Raw genomic sequence first — 26,613 nt, 5'->3', positions numbered from 1 at the left:
AGGGACCTGAGAATCCGAGCGGCCACAGAGTCCAAGAATTGCTAGATAGGGGAGTAGAAGTAAGGAAGGCGCGACGGGTTTCCGGCGAGCACCCTCATCTTGTACTATACCTAGCCTAGCACGTCTTTTGCCCTTATAGGGATGTCCCAGACGGTAATCAATACTACTACTACTACTACTACCAGCCAAGCTGGTGTCGGTGATTTTCTCCTCCCGCAGGAGCATTCGATCCGGGCCTCTTCGTGGTTAAACCTCTCGTGGTAGTCGGCGAAGTCCCCGTGCCCGCTCCTCGCAGCGAGCAGGTGATGGAGGTGCTGTCGTTTGGTGTGCAGCTCCGGGGGCACCCGAGCGAGGCCTTGAGCCCTAGGCTCTTGTAGCTGCTCGGGGCCCCCGCGGCCCACCAGTCCTGGAAGTCGCGCCTGGCCGCAGCCTTGGCCTGTCTCTTGATGTTCGCGTACGTCGGCGGCCTGTCGGGCCGAGGCCCGGCAGCCCTCCTTTGCTAGCTGGTCGGCCCGCTCGTTGCCGGCGATCCCCGTATGGCCGGGGCACCAGCGCGTCCTGACGTCTCCGTGCCGAGCCGCGGCCTCAGCGAACTTCTCCGCCGCCGCTTGCGACGAGATCGATGGGCTGCCTCGTATGGCTCTTATAGCCGCAGAGTTATCAAGGCAGACGACTATCCGGCACTGCTGGTCCGGGGTCCTGGGGACCACGTGAGTGCCGCTCGAAGCCCTCGAGGGCGCCTTCCACCTCTGCGTCGTAGACCTCAGCGAGTAGGACCCGACCGCTGCCGTAGGTCACTTCGCTGGGCCTAGCCACACTGAGTACCCATACCCGCAGGCGCCGTCTTCGCTCTGCGAGCCGTCAGTGTAGACGATGAGGGTATCTTCAGGGCATACCCGGAGCCACGAGTTGAAGTCTCTCGCCGCCTGCGTTTTGTCTACGCCCCCTGTCGGGTCGGGCTGAGGGGGTGCTGGGGGGAGAAGTCGGGGCCTCGGAGCATGGGCCGTCATTTGGTGAAGACGCAGGAGTCTCGAGGCGTGCTGCTTCTGGCCGCGCGAGGGCCCGCATACCGTGCCTCTTCATTAGCTCCCGGCCAGGCGTTGGGAGGATGCTCATACGGGGTGTCAAGGGTGCCGCTCATCTAGGGAGCGTAGACGGACCGCGGCGCGTCTCTGAGCGTCTGCGAGGAGCAGCGTGGCAGGGGGGATCCCGGTCTCTCGGTGGAGGGCCACAATGGGCATGGTACACCAGACGGGCGCGATGGCGCGCATCGCGACGTTTAAGGTCAGCTGGATCCTATTCTTCAGGTAGGTGATCCGCGACGGAACTAAGCGGGCAGTCCCCCACACAGGCCGAAGCGCCCCCGGGTACCATACATGGGCGCCGTATAAAGGATCGGGAGGACGCAGGCCGTGACCGCATGCCGTGTCGACGGGGAGGATTCCGCGCCGGGTGTTTGAGAGGTTCTGGAGGAACCCTGCGGCCGTCATCGCCTTCGCGGCCCACTTCTCCACATGCGTGCGGAATGAGAGCTTTCTGTCGTACCAGACGCCGAGCCAGCGCAGGTCCTGCTGTGGCTCCTTTCTACGGACCCGTGCCAGACCGACGGCAGGTCCCCTTTGTATCTCGGTCTCGTGAAGTGGATGACTTCTGTCTTGCCCGGGTCGAACACTACGCCATTATCGGCTCCCCACTGGATGAGCTCACCCGCGGCGCGCGTGGCCCGGGCGGCCGTCTCCTGTAGGGACCGGCCCCGGATCAGGGTGGCCACGTCATCTGCGTAGCCGAAGCGCGAGTTCGGTTCCCTATCGAGTAGATGGGCACTGTATAGAGGAGGAAGAGAATCGGGAGGCCGGGGAGCCCTGTGGCAGCCCGCACGTCAGGGGTTGTCGGCGTCGTTATATCCTCGAGCCGTATTCTGGCCGATCTCTGCTCCATAGCAACCTGCCCACCGGACCAGGTTTGTTGGCCAGCCCTGTTCCCGTAGGCGTAGGAGGAGCCGGTTCCGCAGAACCGTGTCAAAGGCGCCCTGTATATCCATCGTGATTAGCGTGGCGACTTTCCCTCGGTGAGGGCCGTCTCCGCGTCGTGGAGCAATGCTAGCGCTAGGTCGAGCGCTGAACGTTTGGGCAGGGCACCCGCATGCTGGCTGTGGATGACTCGTTGTGTGATCGCAGCCCAGGCTAGGCGCCGGGCTATTAGGCGTTCGAGTCCCTTGCCGAGGCAAGCTAGAGAGAAATGGGCCTCAAGCCTCTCGGAATAGACAGGTCCTTCTTGCCAGGTTTGGGATCATTACGACCTCTGCTGCGCGGAAACAGGCGGGGTGGTAGCCCAGGTGTAGGCAGCCTTCATATAGTCCCCTCACCGCCTCGCCGATGTGGTTCCAGACGCGACGCAGCATTCGGACCGTGATGCCGTCGATCCCCGGGAGGTGTTGCCCGTAGAGGTGCAGGCGCATGCCGCATCCGCGAGCGTGACGCTGCAGTCGAGAGTCCTCCTGGGGCCAGCACCTCTGGGGCCCAGGGGTCCGGGATGTCGTCCGCGGCCCCGCGCCTTCTAGGATCTCGACTCGAGCGCGTTTGCCTTTTCCGTCTGGGTCTCGAAGACCTGGTCGCCTACCTGTATAGGCGGGGGCCCGAACGGGCTCGGTTTCCTCGACCACCGCATGATCTTATAGATATCCTGGTAGCTCTCCGCGCCTTCTAGAACAGGCTGCCAGAAATGTCTCTTAGCCCGCCGTACCGCCCGGCGCAGCTCCCGCCGGGCTGTCTGGACCTCTGCCGTGCCCTGTGGGGTAGATCCGCCGCATAGCTCTTAGTTCGGCCGCTGCACCGGCGCACTGATCGTTCCACCATGGGGTGCCTCGCGTTCTTCCTGGGCCGTCGGCCCGCTGCGTCGGCCGCCTCTTGGAGTAGGCGAGACAGCGCCTCGGCCAGCCTCTCCAGGCCTCTGGGCTCAACGGCCAGCCGGGGTAGTGCTGTGGCCCCAGCCCGCACAAGTTCCTCGAATCGCTTCATTTCTTCCTCGGAGCTTACCCTTGGTCTAGCTATCGTCCTTGGGGAATCCGCCGGGAGCGTAATGCTGATCGTGTAATGGTCCGAGCCGGTATGAAGGTGCTCTTCGATAAGCGCGTCAGCAGAGGGATATTGGCAAAGGCTAGATCAATGGTATTTCCGCGGGCGTGTGTGGCCTCGCCTGGCGTGGTGAGCAGTCCGAGCCCCTTGTCGGCCGCCCACTGGGCGATGTCCTTTCCGTTCCTCGCACTCCGGGCTCCAGGCTGCCAGGAGAAATGACAGGCGTTGAAGTCGCCCGCGATGAGGCATCTCTCGGGGACGTCCTGCTGGTGGAGGAGGTAGTCGAGTGGCTCGGGTGTCTTCGCGTGTCGATAGAAGTTGATAATAAGGGTGCTGTTTACCCGGAGCCACAGGATATCACGCGTAGGGGCGGGGCAGAGTTGCTCTGCCCGTATATCTGGGTGGTTCCGGACATACGAGATCACTCTCGGGCCTGATCCGGTTCCCAGGCGCGTTCTGGGGCGAATGCGTGGAAGGAGCGGTGCGTCTGGGTCCTGCAGGCTCCGCCTTCTTTTCTATCCAAACGTTCGGTTCCTGGATGAGCACGACGTCGTAGTCTTCTGCTTCCGCTAGTCGTAGGGCTATGCTATGATAGGCCCCTATTTTGGCCACGTTGGCCTGGAGAACTCGGATCGTCCTCCTGTCGCGAGTTGTTAGTGTTAGGGGCCTATTGTTCATAGGGGTCCAGGGATACGTTTCGTCGGCGCCTCTTCATAGGAGACTCGGATCTGTCTTCCTGTGGTGGAGGGAGCGTTGTGGAGTCTGGCGCCTGCGCGCTGGTGGGGGGCAGCCGCTGGGGTCGACATTGCTGCTGCTGTTGCTGCTGCTGTTGCTGCTGCTGGTCCTGTTGCTTGCCTAGGCGGGCCTCGGCAGCTCTCATGCAGGGCGACGGGGTCGGTCCTTGGGAGGGTTGGGGGGAGGCGGTCGCCGTGGCCCGTTCGAGCTCCATATTGGCTTGCCGGTATAGCTGAGAGCCGATCTTCCTTACGGCGTACTTCTCGATCTTGGAGAGCCGCACGAGTTGGCCGTGAGCGCCTGGGTCTGGCAGGGCACTCCTTATGGTCCGCCGGGAAGGGTCCGGAACAGTTCGCGCACCTCTCCGGCTGCTTGCAGTCGTTATCGCGATGGTCTTTCCCGCCGCATCGTCGGCAGGCTTGTTTTCGGTCGCAGGCGTAGCGGGAGTGATAATCCCAACAGGTGTCGCACTGCGCGGGCCGGGCGGTCTTGGCGATCAGTCGGGCTAGTCGGCTGGTGCCGAAGAGCCGCCATCTCCTCTGTATCGCCGCCTGAAAGGACACAATCATTGTCACAGTGGGCTGGTCGGAGCTTTCGGAGTATCTCTTAGCAATGTGCACATCAATTGGTTCGGCACCTGTCTGGAGCTTGATCTCTTCTTTGATAGCTTGGTCATAGTCCACGGCGGCCCCCCAGATATCCGTGAGCTGCCTGGGGCAGTCCGCCACAGCGTACGTGTGCCACTTCTGGAAGCCTTCAACCGCCACGGCCCCGAGGCGGGCCGCCCAGTCGTCCTGCCGTTCCACAAGCAGGTCCTCGCCTCCCGGTCTGAGGCCCGTATAGCCCATCCAGTCTTAACCCGGGCGATCTGTGGCATGCGTTCTGTCCCTAGGTTGAGAGTCTTAGCTACGTGAGCTCTGATGGCATGCCCCTGATAGCCCCATGCTGGGGACTTGTCGTCGAGCCGCACGAAGACACGCAGGTCATCTTTAGGCGGCTGGACCGGAGGCGCCTTCCAGGGCTTCGGGCCGAGGCGTGCCGGCAGGGGGGCCCTTGTCTGTGCCATCCCCTTCTGGGCCATAGCGGCGTAGGTCGGTGCGGTCCCGTCTCTGCCGTGGCGGCTGTTGACATTCTGACCGGCGCGTGTGGGCGCGCCGTTGAGCGCGTCGTCCCAGTAGCTAATGAAGCCGCGCGAGAATTCCTTCGCGAAGCTGAGCGCGTGGCCCGAGTTGAACTGGGCAGCCGTCTTGTCGAAGGCGGTGCAGAATGCGCGGAAGACGGCCAGCTTTGCCTGTTGTGCTTCCATCTGGTTGGCGATAAGTCTCTCTGCCGCGTGGGCAACCGTTACTGCTGGGCCTTGAGCCTCGGGCAGGTCGTCCGGCTCGTCGGTCTCGGTTTCGTCTGCTGCGTCTCCCATTACAGCATCTAGCTGGTCGGTGTCGGTGTGGGCATTGTCGCTGTTCGTGGAGCCGAATGGAGAGTCGTCGGGTTGCTGTGCGCGTCGTGGCAACAGTAATTCGGCAAGACCCGCGCGTGGGGCCTGCCGGAGGAGCGCTTCTCTAGCTCCTGGGGCGTTCGTGGAGTCATCGGCTCTTGTTCCTGGGGCGGCAGTCGCGCCTGGTCCGCGGGGTTGGGTGCCATCGCCGCCCTCAGCTTGCGCTGAGCGTGGTGTTAAACGCCCTTGTTAGCGGATGTGTGTTGTGTACAGCGAAGTCCTTAACAGATGGTGCCAAGAAAGTAAGAATACAAGGGAGTGTACCAGCTTGGCTGGTGAAGGTGAACCGGAATCCAGAAAAGTGGGGCGTGGCACGAGTACAATCAGCCGAAGGCTGCGAGTCCGGCCAACAGTCAACCAGTCACCGAACAATCAGTACAGTATCTACAATCATACACTTCATTTGTGCCTTGGAAAGCGTCGTTCTTGTTGCGGGTAGCATCAAGTAGAGTTACGTAGACCCGTGGCCTATCTTGTATGGATTCTGGGTGAGAACCTGTCGTTTGCGAAGTTGCTGATCCCTCATTTTCATCTTAATTCCTTCTTCCAGCGGCGACGCATAAGTCAGGTGATTGCGGTCAAACGGGGCATCCAGCATCAGACCCTGCAGCGTTTTCACACGCGAGATGGCGACGTAGCTCAAACCGGTCTAAAAGTCACGGCAGGACAGATCCGTCACGATCATGTCTTCGGTGATGCTCTGCGACTTGTGAACTGTAATGGCGTAGCATAAATGGCGTAGCATACGATCAGGGCAAACTGCGTACGAGTGCAGAGTGTTGGCCCAAGAGGAAGTCCCTCTCCACTAGTAGAATCGGCACAACCTTCCTGCCATCGGCGGTGGTCGGGAATACCGGCCCCATGTACTTATCAAACTCCATCATGATCACGCAGGAAGGGTCTTGCATGGGGTCAGCTCCAGGCGCCCAGGCGATATCGTACACTGTACCACGTGCGCCGTTGCAGAGGCCAACTGGCTGCCAAAGGTTGGACGTCAGCATCAGACGGGCGCCAACGCATACGGGACTCTGCTTCGCAAGGTTGCCTGCCTTGTCGTCAGGAGCAGCAGCAGCACCGGCACCAACGCTCATAGCCATGACCTGGATGACAGGCCGGCCTAGGCGGTCGAGGTGGTAGTTCTTATACTCGTTAACCCTGTCTTCGTGGCGTATACTCGTAGGGGATTGACGAACATGGCCACCTCCTGATTGTCCAGCTTCGTCTGCACGCGGCTGGAGAGGAGCTTCCAGGACTCCTGGAATAGACGGTGCAGTCGCAATTGATCGAGGGCCGTGCGAAATGTGCCCCTTCTGTTCTTTGCCGCGCTGGGCAACCGTCAAGAAAACCGTCTTGTCGAAGCGTCGATGTGCATTCCTGCCCTTGATCTCTACTCCTTGCACCTCCTTGTCGTAATAAAGACGCTTCTGCAGCACAGGGGAACTGAAAGAAGTCGCCAAGCAGGAGGATATTTAGACCACTAATGAACTCTCGTGATCCATGCCTGTGCAAAGAGAGCGTGGGCTTGGTTGTGAGAAACTTATTCTGATTAACGGGTAAGGCAACCCCGCACGGGTTGCGCAATAGGCCTTTCGGAACGAAGACGGAAGACTGGGTTAGAAGTGAGAGAGTGAAAAACCCAGAGGATGAGAAGGAAAGAAGGCAGGCGGTAGCGTCAGGGACTAAAGCATGCAGGAAGTCATGTCCACGCAGTAGCAAGCGGCGATTTAAGGTTATGCCTAGCCTGGGGCGTCGTGCCTGCAGCGGGAATGGGCAGAAAAAGCAACAAGGCAAGCAAAGCAGCGATGACATGTGCGGGGTAAATGAGGGAAAAGACCACAAGAGAAGCATAAAGGAAGGAATGGGGGAGAGGAGCAGAGGCGTTTATCTTTGCCGCTAATCTACCAGGCAAGAAAACAACGACACTATGGCTACCCGGACCATATCCGTCAAGTTATGGTGCGACTTTGGGGCCACAGAGCTTGAATACAGGCATAGCATCCCGGAGACACTCGTCACGCAAGCAGGGCGAGCTCAGCCGAGTAGCGAAGACGGTAGACGATTTTTACAATGGATAGGGCCGATTCTAAGGGAGCACGAGGCAGCATGTCGGAAGGCCGCAGAGGCATACTGCGAGAGCTGCAGCAAGCTGGCCAAAGATATCCTGCAGAGCCCAATGTCGTTCCTCCACGCAGAGACCCCCTTTGTCCTCGTGGTCGTGTCGTGGTCTTGTGGCCAAGAAGAGTGCGAAATAACAATGAGGCAGGAAATGCAAGACACGGTGGCGGAAATGGGGAAGGCAGACAGAAGTACAGGGCCAAAGGAAGGGCGGATAATCTCTTATATAAAGTAAGATAGTATAAATGAGTTTATAGTGATAGATGATAGCAAAAAGGACCATAGTAGATTATATAGGTTATGCCTAGTAAGAGCGATGGGAGTAGATGGCAACGATATTCAGGTATAAGGCTTATTTTTGCATGCGATGGCGCAGAGGGCGGGTAGGTGGGTCAGAGGTGCTCGCGACAATAGAGTCGAGGGGAGAGCCCGGTCCGGAGGCCGGGGCAGGGGCAGGAGGGTCGCCGGCCAGTCTAGACGACAAAGCCGACAGCAAGGGCGAGGAGGAGGGGGCGGCGGAGCCAGCAGTGCTGGACGAGGAAGAAGAAAGGGACTGCTGCTGCTGCAAGAGGCGGGCCTTCTTGGCCAGGGTATCGGGCGCGCCCGGGCAGGCGCGCTTGGGCGGCGGCGTCACAGGGTCGGCGGCAGCCGGTGCTGGGGCCTTGGAAGGCGTGGGCGGTGCGGTCGACGGGGGCGTGGCAAGCGAGTAGGAGGCGGCGCGGACGAGGTCGAATGCAGACGAGGCAGAAGAAGGTTGACGCCCGTGGGGCGCGGCCAGGGGGGATGCGGAGGCAGCAGCCGCCGCAGAGGGCCTATCAAGAAATGTCCAGCTATCCGGGACGACGACGAAGACGTAATCGCAGTCCGAGCCGGGCGGTCCACACATAACGGCGTGATCGAGAAGGCCGGCGACCTTGCCGGAACAGGTAAACGGGGTGCCAGGCAGAAAGGGAGAGGTGGGCCTCTCGGCCAGCTTCTTGCACAGGACAAGCCAGGGGTTAGCATAGATGGGAAAGATGACAAAGACCTGAAAGGGATGGTAGCCCTTGAAGGGAACCTTTTCCGGGACGCCGGGGGCGATATAGGTCGTCAGCCGGACAAGACCACAGCAGCGGAGCTGGTCGGGCCCGAGGCCGGGTAGGAGATCGGCTTGGAGGAGGTCGAGGCCAGAGCCGGCAATGACGCCGCGAAAGGAGACAACGGGAGACATGGACGGGAAGTCGGCGTCAGACGTCAAGGGGCGCGGGAGGACACCCGGGGAAGAAATCAGCCGGGACTAGAGAGGGGAGGGGACAGGCAAGGCGAACGGCTGGTAGCCCTGGTCGCGGATGACGAGAGCGGGCATAGTATAGAGGAGAGTTTGCCCGGCATCAGCCTCAAGACCGTCACGGCGCTTGACCTCCTAGGTGAGGGCAAAGGGATGAACATGGCCAGACATAAAGAACCACTGGTCGGACTAGTTGGAGTTGACGACAGGCTGGCCGTAGATGGAAAGGTTGAGGCTGAAGAAGAGGGGGGTTGGGTTGGCGTCGCTGTGCCCTGCCCTCAAGGGAGCATACTCGTCCGCCAGCAGCCACGAGGGGACAGGCAGAAGGACACAGGCAATAGCCTCGGCGTTAAGGCCCCTCACACAGTGCTCATCCTAGTGTGCGAACCTCGCGGGGCAGTCGGGCTGGGCAAAGAACATCATGGTCATGTCGCCGCCGGCGACCCCGAGCTGCGGCGGCTGCTCGGGCGGATCCGGCGCGGCGAGCAGGACCGGTCGGACCTCGAGCTGCTCAACTCGAGGTGCTACCAGCCCGGCAGGCAGATCCCGTGGGAGACGGGGGTCACGGTGGTGACGCCGCTGAACCGGAACCGCTGGAACCTCAACCTCGAGGCGGCGCTCGCGTTCCAGGTACTGCAGCAGACGGCGGCGCGCGTCTTCCTATCCGAGCATAAGTGGAAGGGGGGCGAGCCGACGGAGGAGGAGGCGGTGCTGATGCTCGGCCAGGGCGACGACAGCGCGACGCCGGTGCCGGCCGTCTTCGTCTTCGTGCCCGGGATGCCGGTCGTCGTAAACCAGAACACGCACCAGGGGCTGAAGGTGGTGAACGGGGCCGGGTACACGGCGGTGGCGGTGATCCCAGACCGCGCCTTTCCCGGCCACCGGGTCTCGGCGGAGCTGACGGTGCACTTCGGCCGCCGGCGGGCCTCGTGCTGGCGTCGGAGACGACCAAGGACTTCCACTTCGTCGGGATGCCGGCGGGGACGATCCTGCTGAAGCCCATCAGCGTGAAGATCACGGCGCAGCGGAAGCGGCCGTGGCAGCGCAACGACGTCAGCCGGCGGGGCCTGCCGTGCGCCGCGGCCTTCGCCTGCACCGACTACAAGGTGCAGGGCGGGACGATAGAGCGCGTCGCGCTCGAGCTGCGGGGGGCGAGGACGGCGACGGTCGAGGGCAGGGCGGTGGCGTCGCCGTGCGACCCCTACAGCCTCTACGTACAGCTCTCGCGGTGCCCGACGCTCGACGGCATCACGCTAGTGTCGGAGGTGCGGGAGCGGGACTTCATAGGGAACCGGGTGCCAGAGGAGATGACGGCGGCGCAGGCACGGCTAGAGGAGCTAAGCAGGCAGACGACACGGGAGGCAGGCAGCCTGCTCCGTGGCTAAAGGTGGGCGGCACTGGGGTCATAATATATTTAAGGCGAGGGAAGGCATGTCCTAGAGGATTGCGATAGCACAAAGGAAGGATAAGGAGAACGACAAGGCCAGCAGCCAAACCATACACTAGATGGACCAATTAGAAGGAAGCCCCCAAAGAGGTCGAAAAGGGAGCAAAGACCAATGAGGAAGACGCCTCAAAGCGCCTTAAAGGGGAGGAAAAACATATCCAACCAAGGGCAAGAACGAAGGCGAATCAGAGGGCCACGTAGACGGCAGCGAATCAGGGGACCACGCAGACACAGCGAATCAGAGGGCTGGAAAGAGGGCTGGAAATTTTTGCCCATACCTTCGCAGGGCAAGAACCTTTCGTCACAGGAGAAGGCAACCCAGCAGGGTTGCGCAAAGAGCCTTGAGGAACGAAAGACTTGCGGTTGGAAAGACTTGCGGTTGGAAGGGGAGGTTTGGAAAGACTCAAGCTAAAAGATCCAAGCTCAGAAAGGGAAGCTAGGAAGATTTAAGATTAGTTAAGAGGGGGAAGTTAGAAAGAAAGAAAAAGACTTTAAGCTAAGGTTGGAAAGTTAGGAAGACTCAAGGTAGGAAAGGGGGAGGCAGGAAAGACTCAAAGTTGGGAGGGGTGATAGGAAGTTAGGACGATATACGAAGGGACGAGGTTTAGTTTGGTAGGTGTAAGTGACGATTCACGACATAATGTGCCAGGTCAAGGCCTCTATCAAGTAATATAAGAGTAGATAAAATAAAGGTCAACTAACATGAGCTGTTCAAGCAATCCCAGCCGACAGTAAACTTGCCTTATTATTCTATATCTATCGTTCTCTTAGCTGGGTGACGGTTTCGAGGCGGGCGGGCCGGTGAGGCTACGGGGTGGGCGACAATCGAATCAAGGGGCGGGTTTCCCGAGGCGGGACCCTGTTTAGATGATACATCCGGGTCGGGAATGGATGAGACAGCCGAGACCGAGAAGGATTGAGTAGCCAAGGGGCCAGGGATAGGGGAAGAAGAAGGCACAGAGGCCTGTTGCGTCAGGCACGGTCGCTTCGTCGGCGTATCGGCAGGTTCAGGATAATGGCGCTTTGGGGCGGCGTGGGGAGCAAGTCGAAGCGCAGCCGCGGCTAAGGACGGAGGACTAATTGGGAGAGTGCTAGGGATAACCACGGACATAGAGGCAGCGCGCATATTATGAAAAGCGGCAGAAGCGGAGGACTGTTGTCGTTTTGGTGGCGTAGAGGGTAGCGGTGTCATCGCAGCCATAGAGGTGGACGACTTGTCGAGAAAAGTCCAGGAATCCGGGACGACTATAAAAACAAAGTCACGGTCAGAGCCCGGCGGGTGAACCATGACGCCGTGGTCCAGCAGGCCAGCGACCTTGCCTGTGCAGGTAAAGGGGGACATTAGGCTGAAAGGAAGAGTTTCGCCTCTCGGCCATCTTCTTACATAGGACGGCCCAGGGGTTGGCGTGAATAGGGAAGATGACGAAGGCCTGGAAGGGGTGGAAGCCCTTAAAGGGGATCTTATCCGGGTTCCCCGGGGCGACGTAGGTAGATAGGAGGACGAAGCCGCAACATCTAAGTTGGGCGGTGTCTAGGCCTGGCAGCAGGTCCCTCCGCAGCAGGGAGTGGCCGGTGCCGACGACGAGGCCGGTGAAGGAAACAACAGGCGGGACGTGGGGGAAGTCGTCCATAGAGGCAAAGAGCCTAGGAAGAACGCTTTAGGACAGATTTAGCTACCCATTTCCTCGCTGCCACGCGCGGGGGAATGGGACCCGGCCTACGGCTGGTAGCCCTGGTCGCGGACGACGAGGGCGGGCATGGTATAGAGAACGGTGCCGCCCGTGTCAGACTCCAGGCCGTCGCGCTGTTCGACCTCCCACGCAAGGGCGTAGGGGTGGACGCGGCCGTTCATAAAGAACCACTGCTCGGTCCAGTCGGTGTCAAGAATGGACTGGCCGTAAATCGAGAGGTTAAGGCTAAAGAAGACGGAGGTTGGGGAATTGTCGGCACCCGACCGCAGGGGCGCATATTCCGCTGTGAGCAGCCACGCGGGCGGAGGCAGCAAGACGCGGGCCATGGCTTCGGCGTTAAGTCCCTTGATGCGGTGTTCGTCCAGGTGGGCAAACCTGGCGGGGCAGTCGGTTTGGACGAAAAGCATCACGGACATATCACCGCCAGCGCCGGTTTGGCTATCGAGCGGCTTTCGGAGGTGCGGTGCGGGCAGGTCGGTAGGATGTAGAGAGGAAGACATCGTGCACCTGGGCAGGTCGATAGACTCGTCGCGCCCCGTAGAACGACCGCTGCCTAGCGTTAAGAGCGGAGTAAGGAGGAGATCGAGCGTAAACGTGCGTAGAATGAACCAAGGGTGATATAGATTGGCCGGGAAATGTGAGGAGTTTTGCCACGGCAAGTGTTTGCCTAGATGTCGAAGGGATACGCAGTGGTGTCGCGAAGCTGGGCTCCAGTCAGGCACCAGGTGACGCGGACTCAAGAGTCCGGCAGGGCTGTCGGCAGACTCGTCTGCCGATAGGTCTAGAGGAAGCCCGGAAAGTCCGGGAGAATAGAGGCCCAATGCATAAAGGGGGACATTATTGCGGAAGGACATGCACAAGGGGCGTGTTGGAAGGCCGAAAGATAGGGGGATAAAGCAAGCCAGGTCGACACACGGAACCGAGTCCCGGCCTTCCTCGCCTTGCCGTATGATGACTAGCATGCCGTCCTCAGTAGGGGTAGAAGAAGTCGACCGAACATCATATAATATAAACAAGCGCACGGAGAGCGGCTATAAGGAAGGTCGCGGATAGGGTTGACAGGGAAGGTCGGGCAAGACGGACCTAAAAACCACCGTGCTAGGCGAGCGGAGCCGGATGGCAGGGCGATTCCTGGTTTCGGCGCGGCGGGGATGGTAAGAGATACCAAGGAAGGAGAATGTCTTAGTATAATGCCCGATTGGACGCCCTTTGGCAACGGTCAAATAGGGAGCTGCCAAGGAGAGTCGACCAGGAGAAGGCCGCGCTAGATAGAGCTGCAGCATCAGTGCCTGGGCTAGGGCTGGTCAAGGCCGTCCGTAGGGATAGACACATGGCGGTAAGGTAGGGAAGGAGGGGGAGAAGGGGAAAGATGGGAGGGGCCTCTCCCGGACCAGGTACTGCCGTGTTGCCTGCATGGTATCGAGACCATAAGGTTGCCATCGCTTGCAAGCGGGGTGGCCTTGGATCACACCTCGGGCGAAGGCTTCGTAATTCCTCGCTTGTTCGCAGACCCTTACCGTAAGGGAAATATAAGTTTGGGGGAGAATCCTAGGGGCGACGTTAGGTCGGTGGTAGGAGAGGGTGAACCGGAGACAGTGGAGCTGCCGCTGCTGCAACGAGGATCATTGCGGAGGCGAGGATGATCGCAACGGACACAGGGCCGAATCGGGGGTCGGGCGACGAAAGTCAAGCGGGCGCGGCACCTAGGTTGCGGCCTATCGAGGCGAAGAAGGCGCCGGCGTCCGAGGGAACTCACGAGGGGAAGCAGCAGAAGCACTCAAAAGATTGTTGCCTCAGCGAAGTCGGCGAGGCGGTCAGCTGGGAAAAAGGCTGCCGCACGTCGATGGTGCCACTTCAGAGGGAGGGCAAGCATCACGTTTAATAAGATTTCGGCTGAAGGGCGTAAGCAGGCACTCGCCCCAACCCATCCGGCCCAAAGGGATCGGGGACGCGGCCGGACACATAGCTCCACCGGACGAGGGCGGGTCTAACGTCGGGCCAGCGGCAGTCGCTATAACGAGGAGCATTGCGGAGGCGAGACCGAGCGCAACGAAGGAAGGGCCGAGGCGGGCGTTAGGCCATGAGAGTCAAGCTGGCGGGGCACTTGGGCTGCGGCCAATCGAGGCGAAGCCGGTGCCGGCGTCCGAGGAAGGCTCGCGAAGGGAACAAGCGGAAGGAGTGAAAAGAGCGATGCCTAAGGGAAGTCGGAGAGGCGGTTGGCCGCGAAAGAAGACGACGCGCGTCGATGGTGCCACTTTGGAGGGAGGCCAAGCGCCACGTTCAGCATCGATAAACGTGCGGGACAGGCCGGAGGCCTTTGTCAGGGGAAACGAAGGGTCAGGCATCGGTGAATCGTCCGTTGCGGTTGGGGGTGGCTTCGAGACGGTCAGGCCCAGGTCACCGAGCGATGGCGCACAGATAACCCTGAGAGGTCTTGTCGAGCGGGCAGCGGGCGTGGCGGGGGAGCATAGGAGGGGAAGACCGACTGTCAGGCTAAGATTTCGGCCGGAAGACGCATGCCAGCACTCACCCCAACCCAAACAGCCTAAAGAGATCGGGGACGCGGCCGGAAATATGCCACCCCCTGACGGACACTCAACTGGCCCAGGAGGACAGGATCGGCTGGCGGGTGCTGCTGGGGGTTCGCCTAGAGTCGTCAGGGAGCCCTTCATCCAGCCAAGTCAAGCCAAAGTGACGAAAGATGGAGTAGGGGACGCGGAGTCATCCGGATGGTCATCACCACGTCCGTCACGCCAGGCAGGGCAGGATTGGCCGGCAATGACGGTCGGGATTTCATCCACGGCCGCCAAGGAGCCCTTCGTTCAGCCAATCCAACCCAAAGAGACGGAAGATGAAGCAGGAGATGGACAGTCATCCGGACGCTTGGCATCACGGCCACCACGCCAGGCAGCGGCGGGAGAAGAGGATCGGCCGAGGCGAGTCGAGCCGGCGGCGACGTCTTCGCCGCCCGTGGAACAGAGGAAGCGGATCCGCCAGCCCGACCGAGACCAGCTCCCGCCGAAACGTAGCCGAGTCGGTCATCGGAGGCAGAGGAGGAGTGAGCTGCAGGCGGAAGATTTGGCCAGCGTCTTACGTTACCTTGAAGAGGAATTCGCCGTCAAGAGAGGCTATCCAACGAGCAAACCTGGTGCATACCAGTATCGGACGAGAGGAGGGTATCAACGGTGCGAGGCTTCTATCGGGCATTCCATGACGTAGACACGCTGCCGATACGGACGTGCATGCTATGCTACCGGAAGCGCGCAAGAGAAGAGCTGAGGGAGATATCATGGGACCGGTGGCGGTCAAGTCCCATCTGCAAGGGCGGGAGCTCGCCGTTTGCGTGCCGCGGCTGCTTTCGCGAGGGTGAATCTGTCCCGGTCTGCGCGGAGTGTTTTCGACAATTGGCGCGCGGCGGGCTGTCGCCGGCGGCGCGTCTTCATAGCTGCCTCGGTTGCGAGCACATGTTCCCGGATGAGCTCAAGGGCCTGACGCCGGTGGAGGAGAAGCTGATCGCGCTGAACTCGTGCTATGGGTTCGTCACAAGGTACAACGTCTCAGGCGGCCCGAAGCAGACGTTGAGATATCCCAAGCACGTCAAGGGCCACATCACGGTGTTCCCGAACAACGTGCAGGAATTGCTGACGAAGGTGCTGCCGCACCCACTCTTCCGGGTAATGGACGAGATCCACGTCTCGTGGCAGGGTGCGGTAAGGCCGACACCGAGTGACTTGTCGGGTCTGCTGTCGGTGAGGCGGCGTGTCGTCGAGAGGGCCCTCATCTGGTTGAAGAGGAACAACCCACACTACGCCGAGATCGAGATCGACGTGGCGGAGATGGAGAGTTGGGGAGACCCGGCCCACGGGGTGCCGCCGTTGGTGTACGGGCGCCTGGAGCGGAACGAGCCGTCGGCGTGGGAGAAGACGAGGACGGCGCACGTCGTGCCGCCCACGGAGCGGGCCATGGACGACGAGGGGGCGGTAGAGATCGAAGAAGTCCTCGCTCTGCTGAACCAAGGGGAAAGCAGGACGAGTCGCGAGGCCGGCGAGCCAGGGTCAAACGAGGCGCACGAGGCGCACGGCCAGAGCGACGGCGAGACCGGTGATGATGCGAAGACGATCAACGAGGTGACCTCGTCGGGAATGTTTGCGCTGGACGGACCGCCCGACGTAGCCGACGTCGACAAATTGCGCTTCGCATGCGATGCCGTCCGCGACGGCGCAGCCGACGGCGGCACGGACCCGAGAACGGGGTCGAATCCTCGGCAAGGGCAGCCGGGGCATGCCGATGGTTCTGAACCGTACATTCATATTCGCCGTGGGGATGAATTCGCCGACTCGTTCGAGGCCTGCTTCTTTGCAAAGACCTTCCCCACGCTGTTACCATTTGGCGTCGGAGGGCCGCGATCGGTCGATGAAGCGACCCTACATCTGGGCAGAGGCGGCGCCAACACGCGCGAGCCGGAGGTGGGGACGCAGGACCTCGTGTCGTCCCGGAACATGAGCCTTCGGACGTGGGCCGACACGGTGCTGCGACGCCACGGCGGCCGGTTCGCGACGCACCACATCTTCGCGTTCCTCGCCTTCAACATGGGCGTGCGGTCGAGAAACCGTCGAGTCAGCATGCTGAGCGTGACGAGGAAGAACTTCGGCAACGTGGAGCGCATCGTACGGTCGCTGACCGCAGACGGATTAGCGGCAGCCAGGGCCGAGCTGGAGAGCACAGGCAAGACGACCGACGACGCCGTGAAGGAGCTCCTCAGGAGCCTTTCGCTGTATGGTTATCGCCAGCCCATGTCCCGAGCTCCGTCTCAGCATGCGGCACAAGATCCTGGCGCTCATCGTCCGCTACGGCGTGCCCGCGATCTGGTTCACGATCAACCCAAATGACATTACGAACCCAGTGAAGCTCCGGCTGGCAGCGTACCGCACGCGCGACCCCGAGGCGGCCGAGGCGTTCCTGCGAAGCCTCGATATGTCGTTCAAACGGGTCCGGCTATCCGTCTCCGACCCGATGAGCTCGGCCATGTTCTTCCATCGCGAGATGGCGCTGTTCTTCGAGCATTACGTAAATGCAGGGGGGGAGTCGGTGTTCGGGCGCATCAGCCAGTATTACGGTGCCGTGGAGACCAACGAACGAGGCTCCTTCACGTCCACGGGCTGCTCTGGCTACACGGGAACGCGCACCTGGGCTCGATGCTCGCCGACGCCCACGGCGAGGAACAGGCGGCGTACCGCGAGCGGATCGTCCGCTATGTCGATAGCGTCTTCTGCGAGGTAAGGGGCGGGGCGTCGCGGTCATGGGCCAAGAGGATGCAGGCTGACACACGGAAAGCAGGACCTGGACCAGGAGGGTTTTGCGCCGTCCACGCGGGCGTTCGGTGACGTCCGATGTCTCGTCCCTGCTGGACAGTGCCGAGCGGTTCTCGGCCGCATTCGAAGGAAGCCAACTTCTGCGCCGGCGCGACGCAGATCCACACCCATAGTCCGACATGCGTCAAGTACTCCCTGGGCGACAAGGGACGAAAGGGCGACCTCTGTCGCTTCAAGGCGCCATGGAAGCTGGTGGAGAAGACGGCCTTCTCGCCGGACGGCGTGCTGCGGATCCGTAGGACGCATCCCATGGTGAATCGATGGAATAAGGCCATCGCCGTGGGGCTCCGCCACAACCACGACATCTCCTTCATAGCGACGCAGCGGAAGACCACGGCGCTCGTCTACTACGTCACGAACTACGCGACCAAGGTAGAGGACCCGACGTGGAAGCGCGTCGCCGCCGCCGCGGATCTACTGCCCGTCGTCTCGGCCGGGGAGGACGCCGGAAGTGGCGTCGTGGGCGGTGATGATGGAACCAAGAACAAGACACGGCAGTTTCTGATGAGAGTGGCGAACCGTGTCTTCACGGAGCGGGCTCTGTCCCAAGTCGAGGTCGTCGCCCATCTGCTAGGGTACCCAAGCGAGTTCACGAGCAGCAGCGCCTGGGCGTACCTAAACGTGTCGGTGCTCTACTGGCACGTCTCGAGACGGTGGCGACACCTTCGACAGGAGAGCGGCACCGCGGTCGCTGACGTGTCCGTAGATGAGTCGGTCGTCGTGGAAGAAGCGGGCGAACGGATCAGCTTCGCCGAGGCGTACCATCATCGCGGAAACGTCCTACGAGGCTTATGCCTATACGACTACGTTTCGCTCGTCAGGCTCCAACGCGTCGGCAAGGACGGGTGTTCCGGTGCCTGGGGAGAGGTGGCGTTCGAGCGGCTGGGTGGCGGGTAAAGACTGGGTGCAGGTATTGAGGCGGCCGGGAAGCATGCCGTCGTCTGCCTTGACGGGTACCTAAGCAAGGATTTTGAAGAGGACGACGAGGATCATGCCATCGCAGGTAAGCACGGTAAACGGGCGGTTGAAAGGGGATCGCAACGCGTCGCAGCTAAACCGTTCTGTTCGTTATAGGGCAGCCGTGCAGCATCTTGCACTGTTCACCCCGTGGGAGGCCTTTCTTAGCGAGGAGCGAGGCGACATCAACGACATATGGAGGCGCGCGCGGGCAGCTTCCGCCGAGAACCTCGTGCCTCGTCGACAACGTTCAATTGCTCAGGCGTTCCGCCGAGGACGCCAAGCGAGACGCCAAGCAATGGGCAGCCTCGTCCGGCGACGGGGGAGGAGGGCAGGGCCAGGGCCAAGCGGATCACGAGGCGGCATCGGCGTACCAGTCGGACGACGTCGGAATGGCGACGCGACTGATTGACGTCGTGCGAAGCGCGGCCGGGGCGAACCAGATCACGGCGGGATCGCAGGAGCTTTCGGGAATGATGCAGCAGCTCTGCCGCTTCCAACAATCCGCACTAGCCTCGACGGCCGAGCTCCAGGCCACCATGGTGACCGAACGGGGTGGGAGGTACATCAACATGCCCGGCCAGGTGTTCTCCGGGGCCGCCGTGCCGCCGCAGGATCAGGTCAGGGCCATCAAGTCGCAGCTCTCACGAAGAAAGTCAGCAGAAAGGTCATATTGTATTCCGTGTCTCTGTCCTCCTCCATTTCTGCCCTAAACCCAAGCCCCTATTTATATCCCTCTTTCGTAGTAAAGGTAATGTGTTCAGGGAGGCTGGGGACCTGGGGGTTCCCAGCCTCTCGACTGGAGATGTTCCAGTCTTTTAAGAGGAGCTTTCCAGCCTCCTCGTTCAGACCTGGTTATCAGCTCCCTTGCTGCCCTAGCTACCCATGGGTGACCTGGTTGACTCGACCATGGGCCGTTCTTCGCGACACACCCCCTTAGCTGTAGCCTACCCCATAGGGAACAGCTAGATCAGCCTTATAGGGCCTCCTAGACGGAGGGACATCATTTCGGAATTAAGAAGGGAGAACCGTAGGACTCCTTCGCGAAAAGCTGGGCCATGTATACGCGGCAGGAAGTGACCTCCCAAATATTACTGAGCTAAGCCAGAGGAAATCCCTCCTTTATTGCAAAGCTAGTTGGGGGTTTTGCTTTCCTGCTGGCTCTGATCTTGTCAGCTAGGAGTTCCAATCGGGCTTCTCGCTGTAATCGGCTCCGTAAGTCAGCTACCCTATCATTCGGAGGAAATTTTGTAGCTTTTGGAAAGGGAGGGCCTTCGTAAGGCCGTCCGCTCGCATTCGGGCCGTTGGAACCCATTGGATTTTGATCCTTCCTTGTTGAGTCTCTTGACGAAGCCAATGCTGATGGATATCAACGTGTCGAAGTCTCGTAGAGAGCTTTGCACTAGCTTCTTCAAGCAGTCTGATGGTTTGTGTGTTATCAGACTCAAGCAACAACGGCTCTGGGATTTGAACTTGCAGAGATCGCAGCAACCGACTAATAAATATAGCTTCTTTTGCAGCTTCTGATATAGCTAGCAATTCGGCTTCTGTGCTTGACGTAGTGACTGTGGCCTGCTTCGAAGCTCTCTAAGCAATTGGTCCGCCAAATAGTGTCATGACGTAACCTTGGGAACTTTTCCTATCGATTGAGTTGTCCGCAAAGCTTGCATCGCTCGAACAGAGGAAGATCTCAGCAGCAGCCTTTCGACCCATGTTACCCCCTAGCCTAATACCATATGATCGTGTGGCGTAGAGGTAAAGGATCACTCTGTCGGCTGCCTGCTGGTGTATTTCGCCGGGGTTCTGGTTGTGCCTTGCTAGTCGAGAGACCGCAAAAGCAACATCCGGCCTCGTTGAGATAGCCACAAATAGTATAGATCCAACCTTTTGCAGAAATCTGTGTAAATAACCCTTCTCTGCTTGGCTCGTTGAGGAAGCAGTTCCTCAGATGCCATTGGAGTATCAGGGGATTTGAGACGAGCCTGCTTGGGTCTAGGAGCTTATGGGCGATCTTCTCGATATAGGCGTCTTGCGTCAGCCAAATCGTTCGTTGAGATCTATCCCTAAGGATGTGTATCCCGAGGAACCACCTAGGCTCTCCAAGAAGCGTCATTTGATATCGAGCTTGAAGCCCTCTTATCGCTTCCTTTGCAACCTCCTGGTCTCCTTTCTTATAGGCCCAGATGATATCGTCCACGTAAAAGAAGACAAGAATTGCTCCTTTCTCATAACACAGGGTTCTTGTGGGACTGTCTGAAAGCCTAGGGATTTAAGGGACCCGGTAAGGTGTTGTTGCCAAAGGAGTGGCGATCGTCGTAGGCCATAGAGGGCCTTCCTAAGTAGCAGAACTCTGCCTGGCTTAACGAATCCGGGAGGCATCCTCATATAGACTACCTCGTCCTCGAGTGGGCAGTTGACGAAGGCGTTGACTGCATCCATTTGATCAAGCTCGAGGTCGAATTCTGCCGAAATCGCCATTAGGGCCCTGAACGACATCCCGGCTAAGGTCGTAGCCCGGGTAGGAAGGTCCCCCTTTTCCTGCTGGTTGCCGCAGACCACGAGACGAGCTTTGCACTTTTGAAGGATCCCGTGCTTGTCTGTCTTGTAAATAAAGACCCACTTGCAGCCTAGAATTTGCTTGCCGGCAGCCCTCTTCAAGGAACCTCGAGAAAGGACCCCATCTCCTCGTGTGAGGCAAGGTGGTCTTTCTGAGCTTTGATGAATTCCTCTTTATAAGGGTGCCTTTCGAGCTGCTTCTGTGTCTCTGGCGGTTCGGGTAGGTTCTTCTTATGCGGCCCTTGTGTCTTTGGCTTGAAGATTCGTCCAGCATTGAAGGTTCCATGGAGCATATTCCTGATCTTCTGGGGATAGAAGTCCGAAATCGGTCTTGAAATTGATCTTCCTGGCGTATCCCTGTATGATCAAGTGGCTCCTGCGTTAAGTGCTCCAAGAAGGTAACTCTTTTCTTCTTAGGAGTCGAAACCGAAGGATTTATTAACGCAGATTTCCTCCCCACCCCCTCAGGGGTAGCGACAGGAAGAAATACTGATAGAACGGCTTGAAATTCATCTTCAGATGGCGGCGGCGTTAGCAAGAGTTCCTCGTTGGCTTTTTCTTGGTCTTGTGCCTCCTCCTCGTCAGATTCTTCTTCAAAGAGGTCTTCTTCCTCAGACTCGGATTCTTCATCAAGGATTTCCTGATTTACTTGCTGATCCTCTGGAATAGAGACTTTTCGACTAGCTCGTCGATATTTGCAAGCAGCGGTGGTTGCTCGAGCTTGCCGTCGAAGAAGGTTCTTTCGTCGAATGTAACGTCCGGGTTGAAATAACCTTCGAAGCAAGGAACCCATATCCTAAAGATATTCGTAGAACTATAACCAACCAGGTAGCCGATGTGAGTTCTTGGATCGAGCTTTGTAGCCTTCTCCTCTTCAACTGTGCGTTGGCAGTCATTGCGTAGGCCCTACAGCCGTACGCCTGAAGAGTTGCATGCTGGTTGTGGTCGGGTTCCTTCTTTTTTGTAAATAGCTCCAAAGGGGTCATCCACAGCTGTCGATGCAGATTCTCCTGATCAGAAGGTCTTGATAAGTCCGGTCTGGCTTTTGGATTCCGTGGGGTCCTGTTTTTCAAATAACAGGCCGCTTCCACGGTCTCTTTCCAAAGATCGTGAGGAAGCTTTGCAGCTATCCTCATCTTGCGGGCCCTCTCCATTAGGGCACCTCCTGATCTCTCGGCACCTCCATTCTGGGATTGGGTGTTTGGGGACGAGGGTTCTGCTGAGATACCCTTCTTTCGAAGCCACTTCTTAGTTGCCTTAGTAAAGAGTTCTCCGTCTGAACGAATGGTCTTTACACTATAGTCAAATCGAAGCTTCATCCAGCTAACGAAGTCCCTAAGTGCCCCCCAGTTGTGTTTGTTTTGATAGGTCCGGAGAAAGTAGGGAAAATCATGCCTGAATAGGCGTCTGTTATGAACATCACTCGAACGAATCCCTTATAATCAGGGGATAGGTCGGTCCAGTCGATCCAGATTTCTTCGCAAGGATGACTTCGATCCTTATTCGGGGTTCGCCTTGAGACCTGTCTATAGGCCCTTCCTTGGGCGCATGGTTCGCACTCAACGGTCCTTGGGCCCTTAATGCGAATACCCTTTCGTTGGCCAAGCATTTCGAGTGCTTGAGGGCCAGGGTGACCGAGGCGAGCGTGCCAAAGGTCCGAATCAGCTGTTGCGACAGGCCTAGGGTCTCGAGAGGTCCTTCTTCGTGCCTTTGTAGCTTTAAAAGCTGCCTCATCGAGGTCGTCTTGCATTGCAGGTTGGAAATCTAGCACAAACTGACGGTGCTTTCGGAATAAGACGCAAATTGGTTTCCTCCCTTCCTTATAGGCCAGCTGGGTTGGATTTGTAAAGGTATCCCAGTAGATCCCTTCTTCCTGAAGAGACTGAAAAGAAACAAGGTTGGCTGAGAATCTCGGGCAATAGGCAACCCGTTTTAACCGTAGCTGCCGGAGGGTTCCGTCTGGAGCTGTAACCGTAACATTGACTCTTCCGTAACCCTCTATCCGGACTTCTGTGTCTCCTGTGACTAGATATTCGTTCCTGGCCTTTCTAAAGGAGCGGAAGCGGGAAAGGTTATTGCAGACGTGTAAGGAGGCCGCCGAGTCTAGGAGGGTCGAGTGACGGAGTGGGTAGTCTATAGAGGTCGGTTTCTGATCGGCTGAATAGACGAAGGCGGGATTTGCTGTGCCAACAATCTTTCCAACTGGCTTTAGTTGCTAAGCCAAACCTTTGTTGATCTCATTGACTCTCCTCTGCAGCTCGGGGTCACTTTTAGAGCCTTTTCTGCTTTCTCTCGTAGCTTGCTGTTTTCCTGTAGTAGGAAGGTCTGTTTTTCTCGAACAGCTGCCAGCACTCTGAAAGCTCGTGCCTATTTTCGCAAGCAGGGCAGCGTTTTCGAGACGAAGATGAAGGATTTGTATCCTCCTTTCGCTTTCTCTTCTTTTTCGGCTGTGCTTCTGGCTCCGAATCGTCTATTGGGTCATCTGTAAGAAAAGCCCCGCCTCGCTTGATTCCTCTTTGCGGTTGTTGTTCCGCAATTTCCCTGATTTTTCTTGCAACAATTTGGAACGTCCAACGGGAAGGTGAGGCTGCGGGTGCTGGTGCCGCTACTCCTGGTGCGGGGGCCGCTGCTGCTTCCACGGGTGCTGCTGCCACATATGCAGGTCGATCAAATGCTTGTTGCATCTTTCTAGCCGCATCCTCGTCAAGGCGCCTGCTCTCTTCAAGGAAGATTGTTGCATAGCCATCACTAAGGGGCTTAATGATTGTTGCAATATCTCGCAGCCACTGGCCAGTAAGCACTTCCATTAGGAAGTACTGTATAGCTTCCTGTATGATCTCTTCCCATTTGACAAGCCACTCAGGGATGTTGTTGCTCTTTGAGTAGCTTCGAAGATGACTCGAGTAAAGCTTCCTGATTCGCTCAGTCATAAATCCTTTGGTAGGGGCGGTTGAAGATTCCAGTGTTGTCATCCATTGACGAAGTGTATCTTCCTCACGCAACGAAATCATCTTTGCTGTGCCGATTGACTCCGTAATTGCCGTTCTAGCTTCCTTAATTAGCTTCTTCTCATATAGGTATTCCTTACGCATATTTTCATAATGTGAAGTGGCTGCCGAGAAAGCTTTCTGCTGAGCCGAAGTGAGGCCTGCATAGGTTATAACACCGGCAGCAAACTCGGAAAACGTAGGCCGAACGGGGGATTGTAACGGGACTGTTCCTTCCTCAAATACTAGTCCATGGATGGTCTCGTCAACCCTCGCACGAAGCTCCTTATTCCACTTATCCCAGTCCTGAGGTTCTGAGAGAATCGTGCGGCGGGTGGAATTGGTGTTCTTCGACATTGCGATTTGAAGGGTAAAGGGATAAAGGTATGAGTGATCAGATGGATTTGATCTTCGATAAATGGGAGTGCCTGCTGGCACTGTTGAAGGCGCAATATTGTGCACACGGAAGTTCCAGAAACTCTGTTTCTCCCGGCTCATAACTCTCACGAAGAAAGTCAGCAGAAAGGTCATATTGTATTCCGTGTCTCTGTCCTCCTCCATTTCTGCCCTAAACCCAAGCCCTATTTATATCCCTCTTTCGTAGTAAAGGTAATGTGTTCAGGGAGGCTGGGGACCTGGGGGTTCCCAGCCTCTCGACTGGAGATGTTCCAGTCTTTTAAGAGGAGCTTTCCAGCCTCCTCGTTCAGACCTGGTTATCAGCTCCCTTGCTGCCCTAGCTACCCATGGGTGACCTGGTTGACTCGACCATGGGCCGTTCTTCGCGACAGCAGCAGACTTGCGCCTCCAGGGAGAGGGTGAAGATGATCCAGGGCATACAAAGCATGGCCCCGGCCCACGGCACCGATCGCGGCGCAGCGGCGCGGAGCGTGCTGACCGGCTTCGGGGAGGAAGACGTGCAGATGACGGAGCGGCAGCCGAGGAGACGGCAGGTAACGCGCAGGCCGGCATGGAAATCCGCCTCGGCCCGTCGACCTCCTTCGTCGAGGCTGGGAAAGGCTTAAGAACACGGTTGACGCTGAACAAGAAACAGGCGATCGCCTTCTCGATAATATGCCGCCACCTGGACTCGATGCGGGAAAGAGACGGAGGCGACGTCAGCCAGCTCTGCCAGTTCGTCGGCGGCGAGGGCGGCACCGGCAAGTCGCGCGTCATCGAAGCACTCGTGGGCCTCTTCGCCGCCAAGGGTATCTCGAGTCGCCTGCTGGTCACGGCGACGTCGGGGACCGCCGCCGCGCGGTCAACGGCATCACCATCCACTCCGCCTGCGGCTTCACCAAGGACCAAGGGCCGGGCGAGAACACGGCGAGGAACGTCGACGGCGTGCGGCTGCCGAAGCAGGCGGAGCGGTTCGTCAACGGCCAGTCCCGGATGGACTGGCGGGACAAAGACGTGCTCGTCATCGACGAGGTGAGCATGCTCGGCGCGCGGACGCTGCACGCCGTCAACGAGCGGCTCTGCCAGCTCCGGGGATCGCGGCGGGACTTCGGCGGCATCCCCATCGTCCTCTTCTGCGGGGACTTCCACCAGTTCCGCCCGGTCCAGGAGCGGTCGATCCTGCTGCCGAGCGCCGCCGTCTCGTGGGACGAGGACAGCTCGTTCAGGGCCGAGCAGCGCCACCAGCACGACAGGGCGCACGCGCTGTGGAGGCGGTTCACGACCGTCGTCATGCTGGACGAGCAGATGCGCGCCGCCGGCGACCCGGAGCTGCAGGGGCTCCTGCGGCGGATCCGACGGGCGTGCAGGACCACGCGGACCTGGATCTCCTCAACTCGAGGTGCCACCGGGAAGGCAGGCGGATCCCGTGGGAAACGGGCATCACGGTGGTGACGCCGCTCAACAGGAACCGGTGGAACCTCAACATGGAGGCGAGCCTGGCGTTCCAGATCCAGCAGCGGTCGACGGTGCGCATCTTCCTCTCCGAACACAAGTGGAAGGACGGCCTGCCGACCGAGGAAGAGGCCATCACGATGCTGAACCAGGGCGACGACAGCGCGATCCCGGTGCCGGCCGTCTTCATGTTCGTGCCGGGGATGCCGGTCGTCGTGAACCACAACACTCACCAGGGGCTGAAGCTGGTGAACGGCGCCGGCTACACGGCGGCGGAGGTCATCATCGACAAGGCGTACCCGGGGCATCGGATCTCGGCCGACATGACGATCCACTTCGGGCCGCCGGCGGCGATCATACTGGGGTCGGAGACGACCAAGGACTTCCACTTCGTCGGGATGCCGGCCGGCACCATCCTGCTGACGCCCATGAGCGTCAGGGTCCAGCGTCAGCGGAAGCGACCGTGGCAGCAGAACGACGTCAGCCGCAAGGGCCTGCCGTGCGCCGCCGCCTTCGCGTGCACCGATTACAAAGTGCAGGGGGGGACGCTGGAGCGCGTGGCGCTCGAGCTGCGGGGGACGAGGACGACCAACGTCGGCGGACGCGCCGTCCCGTCGCAGTGCGACCCGTACAGCCTGTACGTGCAGCTATCGCGGTGCCCGACGCTGGACGGCATCATGCTCGTGTCGAAGGTGCGAGAGAGGGACCTGGTGGGAAACCGGGTCCCCGGGGAGATGACCGCCGCACAGGCGAGACTGGAGGAACTAAGCGACAGAAGCGTTCGGGAGGCGCTGTGCTGGCTCGGCGACGACTTGGACGCCGCGAGGCAAGAGAGGGAAGGCTTGGTAGGCACGACGTCGTCGGACGCCGCGGGAACGGCTGACCGCGGGAACGGCTGACGTGAGCAAGGAGGCCAAAACGAAAGAGGCTATTTTCAGCCCAATCGGGTTGAGAACGAGGCGGCTAAGTCAAAAGAGGCAGATTTTACGGAACGCCGGCGGGCGAGAGCCAACGAAAAGCTGACCAATCAGGCACGCGGATTTTGGGGGGAAGGTCCGCGGGTGGGGCA

The 26,613-nt window shown here is 59.2% G+C and overlaps 7 protein-coding genes across 7 annotated transcripts; 3 read left to right on the top strand and 4 right to left on the bottom strand.

Annotated features, from left to right (window-relative positions):
* Positions 1 to 660: 660 nt before the first annotated feature.
* On the bottom strand, positions 661 to 2,041 carry HRG_03373 (reverse transcriptase; the record flags this gene model as incomplete). The annotated part of the gene is made up of 6 exons (XM_044861844.1): positions 661 to 784; positions 832 to 970; positions 1,071 to 1,086; positions 1,161 to 1,536; positions 1,593 to 1,862; positions 1,953 to 2,041. 6 exons carry the CDS (start codon positions 2,039 to 2,041, stop codon positions 661 to 663), a joined length of 1,014 nt encoding a protein of 337 aa, XP_044722870.1.
* A 1,700-nt stretch (positions 2,042 to 3,741) lies between these two features.
* On the bottom strand, positions 3,742 to 5,450 carry HRG_03372 (Ribonuclease H-like protein; the record flags this gene model as incomplete). The annotated part of the gene is made up of 4 exons (XM_044861843.1): positions 3,742 to 4,177; positions 4,281 to 4,603; positions 4,669 to 5,156; positions 5,354 to 5,450. The coding sequence occupies 4 exons, from the start codon at positions 5,448 to 5,450 to the stop codon at positions 3,742 to 3,744; spliced, it is 1,344 nt and encodes a 447-aa protein (XP_044722869.1).
* A 2,321-nt stretch (positions 5,451 to 7,771) lies between these two features.
* On the bottom strand, positions 7,772 to 8,629 carry HRG_03371 (uncharacterized protein; the record flags this gene model as incomplete). The annotated part of the gene is made up of 1 exon (XM_044861842.1): positions 7,772 to 8,629. One exon carries the CDS (start codon positions 8,627 to 8,629, stop codon positions 7,772 to 7,774), a length of 858 nt encoding a protein of 285 aa, XP_044722868.1.
* A 216-nt stretch (positions 8,630 to 8,845) lies between these two features.
* On the top strand, positions 8,846 to 10,071 carry HRG_03370 (PIF1 protein; the record flags this gene model as incomplete). Its single annotated transcript, XM_044861841.1, has 2 exons — positions 8,846 to 9,589; positions 9,640 to 10,071. 2 exons carry the CDS (start codon positions 8,846 to 8,848, stop codon positions 10,069 to 10,071), a joined length of 1,176 nt encoding a protein of 391 aa, XP_044722867.1.
* Positions 10,072 to 11,260: 1,189 nt separating this feature from the next.
* Positions 11,261 to 12,324, bottom strand: HRG_03369 (uncharacterized protein; the record flags this gene model as incomplete). Its single annotated transcript, XM_044861840.1, has 4 exons — positions 11,261 to 11,346; positions 11,397 to 11,453; positions 11,518 to 11,789; positions 11,855 to 12,324. The coding sequence occupies 4 exons, from the start codon at positions 12,322 to 12,324 to the stop codon at positions 11,261 to 11,263; spliced, it is 885 nt and encodes a 294-aa protein (XP_044722866.1).
* A 2,964-nt stretch (positions 12,325 to 15,288) lies between these two features.
* Positions 15,289 to 18,866, top strand: HRG_03368 (ATP-dependent DNA helicase PIF1; the record flags this gene model as incomplete). Its single annotated transcript, XM_044861839.1, has 7 exons — positions 15,289 to 16,603; positions 16,746 to 16,908; positions 16,965 to 17,100; positions 17,162 to 17,177; positions 17,237 to 18,049; positions 18,107 to 18,199; positions 18,271 to 18,866. 7 exons carry the CDS (start codon positions 15,289 to 15,291, stop codon positions 18,864 to 18,866), a joined length of 3,132 nt encoding a protein of 1,043 aa, XP_044722865.1.
* Positions 18,867 to 24,439: 5,573 nt separating this feature from the next.
* HRG_03367 (PIF1-like helicase domain-containing protein) lies at positions 24,440 to 26,443 on the top strand (the record flags this gene model as incomplete). Its single annotated transcript, XM_044861838.1, has 5 exons — positions 24,440 to 24,646; positions 24,748 to 24,901; positions 25,003 to 25,037; positions 25,080 to 25,453; positions 25,510 to 26,443. 5 exons carry the CDS (start codon positions 24,440 to 24,442, stop codon positions 26,441 to 26,443), a joined length of 1,704 nt encoding a protein of 567 aa, XP_044722864.1.
* Between the last annotated feature and the right edge of the window lie 170 nt (positions 26,444 to 26,613).

Source organism: Hirsutella rhossiliensis (genome assembly GCF_020360975.1).
Source record: "Hirsutella rhossiliensis strain HR02 chromosome Unknown scaffold00003, whole genome shotgun sequence".
NCBI lineage: Eukaryota > Fungi > Ascomycota > Sordariomycetes > Hypocreales > Ophiocordycipitaceae > Hirsutella > Hirsutella rhossiliensis.
This window is presented reverse-complemented; position numbering and strand designations above follow the sequence as displayed.